An 8,725-nucleotide genomic window follows, 5' to 3' on the forward strand; every position below is an offset into this window, starting at 1 on the left:
TTAAAAATAATAATAATATTTTTTACTTTAAATCTTGCCAGTTTCAAATATTTTTTACGACAAAAATTTATTTTTAATAATGCTGGCAGAAAAACAGCATAATCTTAACAAAGCATATTATTACGCAATTTCCAATTATTGCAAAACTTATTTTCCACTTCAAAATGTTTGTACAACTTATAACTATATTTTTTAGGATTAATGTAAAGATGGTCTAAAATGTATTTAGAACTTGAGCCACTGCCTAATCTTGGTACAGTATTTAATTTTATCAAATGTGCTAAACGAAATCGAATAAAATTCCGTGTTTTCTATGCTAATAATAAAACTGTTCGAGACAAAAGTCTGTACATTGGATGAAATGACGCAAAAACTATTGCAAATGGATAATTATATTATTGAAATTTAAAAAATATAGTTTTTAGAATTTTTGTCTGTTTGTCTGTTTGTTGGAGCATCAAACTAAAACTACTTCACGGATTTCAATGAACTTTATTTATTAGAAACGTCTTTGGCTAACTTAAAAACTAGAGTATATTATATAATTAAGAATTCAATCTCTAAAGGGGTAAAAAAAGGGGGTAAATATGGTTTTTAATCTAATAAATTATATCTCTGAAACCAATAAAGCTAAAAAAAAAATCGGAACACATAATTAACATACGAAAACATCCAACCAAAAAGTTAATTTTTGAGAAAATGAACCCCAAAGGGGTGAAATGGGGTAAATATGTTTAAAAGATAAAAAATAATATCTCCGAAGTGAATTAAACGTGTGCGTGTGTGTATATATATATCACCGAATCAAATTAAATTATAAATTAATTTATGTATCAATAATAAACATACAAAATCTACCAACCACAAATTTACGTTTTTGCGAAATGCAACCTCTATGGGGTGAAACAGATATGTATGGTTTTAATAATTATAAGTAATCTCTGAAATAAATTAAGCATAATAAATTAGTTTGGGTAACAATAATATATGTAAGAAAATTACCAACCATAGGTTTACCAGTAGGCAACATTCAAATACTAGGGTTGGTAAAAGTGCACGTGATTTTAAAACCAAAAACCAACACTTAAAATTCAATTAGAATAAGAATAATGGAATAAAAAGCCGTGAACCTAGAGTTACATATTGCTTGTTTTTTTCCGCCTTTATTAATATTCGTCTTGTAATGGGGGTGAAAAGGTGGTAAGTCATCATTTAATTAAAAAAAAAAATCGTATTTCCGAAACTGAGTAAGACGTAAATAAATGGTAAAAATAATAAAATATATAATTATTATTTAACATATTTGCAAGATTCCGTTTCTAAGGGCGGTAAAGTGGATAAGTTTGGTTTAAATTTAAAAGAATGAATATTTCCGAACCTACTATATCTAATGGTTAGAAATTAAGAATGAAAATTTAGCATATGAAGTTAAAAATTGTATTTTTTAAGTTTTATAAATTTCGTCTTTTAGGGGAGTGAAAATTGAGTAAGGTTTTTTTATCATAAAAATTCATATATCCATATCAAACAAAACTGCATGTAAGAATCTTAGCATAAATAACGTAAGTAATTAATTACGTAGAATAGTTTTACCATTTTTTAATATTCGACCCCAAAAGCAGTGAAACGGTGGCACGTAATTCTTGATAGTTATAAATCACATATCCAAGAAAATGGCTGAGCAAGAATAACGTCCCAATTATGATTCAATAACATGTTTTAACCTTTACAATTTTCTTACATTCGACCACAAAAGGAGTGAAAATCAGTTAATTTTTTATTATGAAAGTCGCATTTCTAAAGCTAATCAAGCAGGGTGTAAGTTATGTGGTATGATTTATAAACATGCAAAATCTGCCACATCTTTTTTTTATAATTTGCTGAAGTTATACTTTTTAAAAGGAGAAATATTGTAAATATAGTTTAACATTAAAAAATATGTTCTGATGAAATGAAACTCAATTAAAAAAGATATAAGAAATGATAACTAAACATAACTTCAGCTACCTTCTCTTATTCAACGTTTTTTCAGATATAACCTCTTAAGTTGTAACAGGGGTTAACATTATTTGAAAAATAAAAAGTTATGAACTCCATTAAATCAGTACTGGTAAGATCAATTTAAACTTAATATAAATACAAGTTTACTATAAACAGTTTGGTTTTCACATCTGCGGTAAAAAAGAAATAAATGGGACGAGATAGATATATTTGGTTAATGGATATTGCAATATTTACTTAATTCTGAATTTATACATTGGCATCCGTGTGGGAAAAGGGTGGAGGGGTGAAAATTTGGGGATTTTATTTAAGTAATTATAAGCAAATTAAGAATCAGTTAATACGTTGGGTAATAAATTTGATATTTTAATTTTTATTTTTATACATAGGTGCGATTGTATCAAATATCCTTAAATAAAAGGAGGTATTTGTAATAAGGTTCTTGCCCAGTGTTATACACCAGGATATGCAACCTAGACGGTAGTGATAAATAACGAGCGAGAAAAGTGCTTTGCGTATAAATAATTATCTATTTTGAATATTTTTTTTGAAACAAACATAAACTTACAACATGTTCTTTGGCTTGAACACTAGGTCTTGAAGTACAGTGGTACTCATGAACGAAATCATTTTCTGTGAACTCAAAATTACACTTAATTATTCACCTGCCAATATAAGATTGAATACAATTTTTTAAAAGGACATCGGCTTTAAATATTACAAGTGCAATACTTTTTTGAAACCTTAATAATGTCTTGGTTTTCAAAATTACTTTGCAACCCATTTGCTAAACATTAAATTAAATTAAATTGTTGTTCATCTGAACTTTCATTAAGAAAGATCTTGATATTTAAAAATTCTTACCAAATTATTTTATCACAAAAATTTATAACACTAAAACTAAACATTTATTTATTACAGCTATCCAGAATTATTTTCATTTCATGCGTCTCTAAAGTAGGAATTTAAAAATATTACAACATTATTTTTAAGAAAATTATGTACTGTTTAATCCAGGTTTTCTCTTTGGTAATACTGTCTTAGCTTACAACCCGCTCGCAATAAGGCGTTTTAAACAAAAGTCCCTTGACTTCTGTTTCGGCGTCACTGCTGTGGAACCGCGCGGATATTCCTCACAGCGAGTGGAGCACTCGCTGTCCGCCGGTACTCGTTCCGAGACGTCCCCGTTGGCTTGGTGTCACCCGTCGCTGCGGCACCCCGGGCGTCTGCCTCCAGGTGCTCGTGCTGCGCCTCGGTGCCGACTCGCTCGACGCTCTTGGGGACGGCGAGCAGAACTCGCTCGACGCTCTTGGGGACGGCGAGCAGAACTCGATCTACGATCTGGGGGACGGCGAGCAGAACTCGCTCGACACTCTTGGGGATGGCGAGCAGAACTCAATCCACGATCTTGGGGACGGTGAGCAGAACTCGCTCCACGATCTTGGGGACGGCGAGCAGAACTCGCTTAACGCTCTTGGGGACGGCGAGCAGAACTCGCTCGACGCTCTTGGGGACGGCGAGCAGAACTCGATCTACGATCTGGGGGACGGCGAGCAGAACTCGCTCGACACTCTTGGGGATGGCGAGCAGAACTCAATCCACGATCTTGGGGACGGTGAGCAGAACTCGCTCCACGATCTTGGGGACGGCGAGCAGAACTCGCTCGACGCTCTTGGGGACGGCGAGCAGAACTCGATCCACGATCTTGGGGACGGCGAGCAGAACTCGCTTGACGCTCTTGGGGACGGCGAGCAGAACTCGCTCGACGCTCTTGGGGACGGCGAGCAGAACTCGATCTACGATCTTGGGGACGGCGAGCAGAACTCGCTCGACACTCTTGGGGATGGCGAGCAGAACTCAATCCACGATCTTGGGGACGGTGAGCAGAACTCGCTCCACGATCTTGGGGACGGCGAGCAGAACTCGCTTAACGCTCTTGGGGACGGCGAGCAGAACTCGCTCGACGCTCTTGGGGACGGCGAGCAGAACTCGATCTACGATCTGGGGGATGGCGAGCAGAACTCAATCCACGATCTTGGGGACGGTGAGCAGAACTCGCTCCACGATCTTGGGGACGGCGAGCAGAACTCGCTCGACGCTCTTGGGGACGGCGAGCAGAACTCGATCCACGATCTTGGGGACGGCGAGCAGAACTCGCTTGATGCTCTTGGGGACGGCGAGCAGAACTCGCTCGACGCTCTTGGGGACGGCGAGCAGAACTCGATCTACGATCTGGGGGACGGCGAGCAGAACTCGCTCGACACTCTTGGGGATGGCGAGCAGAACTCAATCCACGATCTTGGGGACGGTGAGCAGAACTCGCTCCACGATCTTGGGGACGGCGAGCAGAACTCGCTCTACGCTCTTGGGGACGGCGAGCAGAACTCGCTCGACGCTCTTGGGGACGGCGAGCAGAACTCGATCTACGATCTGGGGGACGGCGAGCAGAACTCGCTCGACACTCTTGGGGATGGCGAGCAGAACTCAATCCACGATCTTGGGGACGGTGAGCAGAACTCGCTCCACGATCTTGGGGACGGCGAGCAGAACTCGCTCGACGCTCTTGGGGACGGCGAGCAGAACTCGATCCACGATCTTGGGGACGGCGAGCAGAACTCGCTCCACGATCTTGGGGACGGCGAGCAGAACTCGCTCTACGCTCTTGGGAACGGCGAGCAGAACTCGCTTAACGCTCTTGGGGACGGCGAGCAGAACTCGATCCACGTCCTTGGTGACGGCGAGCAGAACTCGCTCCACGATCTTGGGGACGGCGAGCAGAACTCGCTCCTCGATCTTGGGGACTGCGAGCAGAACTCGCTCCACGATCTTGGGGACGGCGAGCAGAACTCGCTCGACGCTCTTGGGGACTGCGAGTAGAACTCGCAGCTGTACACATTCGTATGAATTACCTCGTTCAAGTTGCTCGTGTTCCACATAGCAGCGAACACGACTCCTTGGACATTCGGTTTGTTTGTTACTCGCACTATGAATAGTTAATTATATCATATGCCCAAACCTCATGCCTGCCGATATTACGTAAAAACCTGCCTTAAAGTCAAAACTTGAGGTTCACATAAACCAGACTTTACTCGTGGCGAACAGAGCCCTGTGGCAACCCCATAGTTTGCTTACAAACTCCGTTTCAGTTACCTTTCCTTCATAGTTGTCAAGTTTTTCAAAGTCTAAGTCGTACTGCACTATTGTGTCGTACACGTCACTCGTACGACTCGTTACTCGTTACCTCTACACTCTAGCGTACTCGCTCCCGCTTCTGCACTCGTCCTCGGCGGAGATGGGCTAAGTCCTTGTAGTTAGATAAAAGTCGGTGTCTGACTAGATGACGACAGCCAAGTCCACCAGAGTCTTCAACGCCTCTCCGTCGGACAGCAGGACGTAGTCGGTCCTCGATCGGGCGGCGGCCGGTGCGGTGTGAAGGCAGCTTCTTGCAGTCTGGTGCTGTGTGCGGTGGTCTGCTCGTCGAGTTCTGTCTGCCGACTCATACTTTGTGACTCTTTTCCCTATCCTAACCAAAAACTAAGTGTATTTGGAAGGGGTCCGGGTTAGGGAGGGGCCTAAGTGCGTATCAGGCAGAAGCCTATACGCGTTAATCGTGTAGGGTTTATGCCATGCAGGAGTGGTAGCATGCATCATGTACTAAGGGGCGATTATCGCCATGACTATCTCTCCTCACTGACTATTATAGACTAAAATTAAATAAGTTGGGCCCAGGTAAAACCTGCATAGACACAGGGAAAACCCTGGGCTCCTTCATATGGGGTGCAAAATAAAAAAATTAAAAATAAAAACGAAAAAACAGATTCTGGCTTGTACTAGAACTCTAACTTTGCACATCAAAGAGAAGTTCACAAGCTAGCAGAATTTTTGTATTTTTTTCGTTTTTATTTTTAATTTTTTTATTAATTTTTTTGTAATTTTATGATATCAAAGAAAACTTGTGGCGGTTTTCTCCGTGTGCTTCCGATTATTCTTGTCAATATTATGGTGGTTTTCTCCGAGTATTCCTGATTATTCTTGTCAATATTAAGGTTGGTTTTCTTCGTGTGCTCCTGATTATTATTGTCAATATTTTGATTGTTTTCTCCGTGTGCTTCCGATTATTCTTGACAATATTATGGTGGTTTTCTCCGTGTGCTTCTGATTATTCTTGACAATATTTTGATGGTTTTCTCTGGGTGCTTCTGATTATTCCTGACTAGACATCTGATGGTTTTCTCCGAGTGCTTCTGGTTACAGATGAGAAATTGATCTCTGCATGAAGGATTTTTTTTTACTTAATGAGGCATGTCATTTTTTTTTTCAAGGTTACATGTAATTAGTGAATTTCTGCTACTTAATCAACACTTGTAATATTTTTATCAGGTGGAAATTAAAAAAAATATCATTACTCAGTCAAATAATAATCTCTGAGAAATCTAAGAAGCACTAACAGGAAGGACGAACTTCCTTCTCCTTGGAGTCTAGCGAAGCCATCCTTCTTTTGCGATCGTTAGTGAGCATCCCGCATCCCGCATAAAAGAACTAAATATTATTTACCTGCAAGTAACATGTGGCGACATCTGTTGTTGAAAAGCAGAACTACTTGCAACAAGTACCTTTAAATGAGATAAATTAATTCTCGCTGATGAAATAATTAAAAAATTCTATTTAAGTAATATATCTAATTTAAAACTCTTAGTTTGCGTCTGGCATTAGTCTCAGTAACTAATAGGAATCCTGATTCGGGATTTGTTGCTGTATCGAAACGTCATCACTGTAGATACTGTAGCAAGGTGTTTACCTTGAGAAAGAATGCTAAACGACATGAGAGAAGCGAGTGTAATTTGGGTCCTTGTCAAAAACCATTTCATTGCAGTCAGTGTCAGAAATCCTTTGGTAGAAGATATTACTTGGATAGACATTACAAGACCTGTACAATTAAGATGAATAAAGATAACGAAGACTGGGCTACAACATCGCGGAAGAGGAACGAAGGCGAAAAAGCTAATGCTAAAATTACTGATCTAGATCAAGAAAATAATTTAAAATTTAAAACAAACGAAGAAAGTTGTAACCACATTAGAAATGAAAATATATTTACTCCAATATCTAGTCGTCTCCATGAAAATGTGAAAGATGGAGAACCGCCTGAAGCTTACAAGGTCGAAGACTTTGATGAATCATCTGAAGCTGGCATGATTGAAGATTGTGGTGACACATCTGAGGCTGACATAATTGAGTACTGTACTGAAGCACCTAAAGCAGGCAAGATCGAAGACTGTGATGGCGGTCTGAGACCAAAACGATGGAAACGACGTAATAAAATAAATTATCCTGATCAAGTTTGTGATGCTGACATGATTGAAGACTGTGGTGACACATCAGAAGCTGGCATGAACGAAGACTGTGCTGACACATCTAAGGCTGACATGATTGAGTACTGTGCTGAAGCACCAAAAGCATGCAAGAGCCTTTTGAAGCATTTGGAGCCTTTTTTGGAGTCATTTGGAGCATTTGGAGCTGTTGGAGCATTTGGAGCTGCTGGAGACATTTGGAGCTGTCAAGCATTTGGAGGCCATTTGGAGCATTTGGAGCCATTTGGAGCTGTGTTAAGCATTTGGAGGCTGTTGGAGCTGTTGGAGCCATTTGGGGGCCGTTTGGAGCGTTTGGAGCATTTGGAGCCATTTGGAGCTGTTGGAGCTAAGAAGTAGTCGTTGCACGTCTATGCAGGGCTAAATGTTTATAAGATTGCTGGCTTTCGCAAGTGATTCTGTAGGAGGATAGAAATTGTGTAATAAATATTATGTTTGTAAAAGACTTTGTGGTGTTTTATTTCTCGAACCTTACTCTTTTCTGGTACTTAAATTAAAGTTTTTTTTATCGGCCAGGGATCGAACCAAGGACCTTAGTCGATCTAATCAATCAGTATATTTAGATTACAAATTTATTTAATGAATTTTGAACTTTTTCCCGAATCTCTAGCATTACAATTACGAATTTCCAATATGGTGGTCTTGATGTCTGATAGGATGATGGTAGTAGAGGATTTAAAGTCTCTTTAAGAATTTTGAACATGGTTTATTGAAATTATTATTTTTTTATAAAATTAAACATTATTGCATCGATCGAGTATCGAACCAAGGACAGGAGCGGATCGATTTAATCAGTATATTTATTGCCAATTTATTTAATGAATTTTGGATTTTTTCCCGCTTTTCTAGCTACATTATTACATGATTTCAAGATGGCAGCTGAATTTCAAGATGGCGGGTGTCACAGTAATAAATGATTACTGCACTCTAGCGGGTAAGAATTAAACTAACATGTCATCAGCGCACTCTAGCCAACGATAACGTAATGATGGCTACCAGAAAACATAGACAAGATGGCGGACATGACATCATACTAGGTGACGATATATACTTTGACATAAGTGGCGGGGGTCAGTCTGTCAGCAGCCACCACGGGAGAAGGATCAGTCGCCATTTATTTTTTGCCCTCACCGGGTTCGAACCGAGGACTCCGAGCTACATGTCGTAAATGTATGTTTTTAAAATTGTTTTCATTAAAATTTTATTAATTAAATTTTTTTTATAATTTAAAATTTTTTTTATTAAAAGCGGATAATAAATTAAAAGTTAAAGATGGCGACCGTAACGATAATTGCAACGGTGACGACATAATCCAAGATGGCGGTCATGGTATCCTTATTCCCAGAAATGGCTTA

The 8,725-nt window shown here is 39.5% G+C and overlaps 1 protein-coding gene across 1 annotated transcript; it reads left to right on the plus strand.

The window, feature by feature from the left end:
* The first annotated feature begins 719 nt into the window (after window positions 1-719).
* On the plus strand, window positions 720-4,878 carry LOC134528933 (uncharacterized protein DDB_G0290685-like). The gene is made up of 2 exons (XM_063362601.1): window positions 720-724; window positions 3,141-4,878. The coding sequence occupies exons 1-2, from the start codon at window positions 720-722 to the stop codon at window positions 4,876-4,878; spliced, it is 1,743 nt and encodes a 580-aa protein (XP_063218671.1).
* Window positions 4,879-8,725: the final 3,847 nt, after the last annotated feature.

This window comes from Bacillus rossius, chromosome 2 (assembly GCF_032445375.1).
Source record: "Bacillus rossius redtenbacheri isolate Brsri chromosome 2, Brsri_v3, whole genome shotgun sequence".
Taxonomy (NCBI): Eukaryota; Metazoa; Arthropoda; class Insecta; order Phasmatodea; family Bacillidae; genus Bacillus; species Bacillus rossius.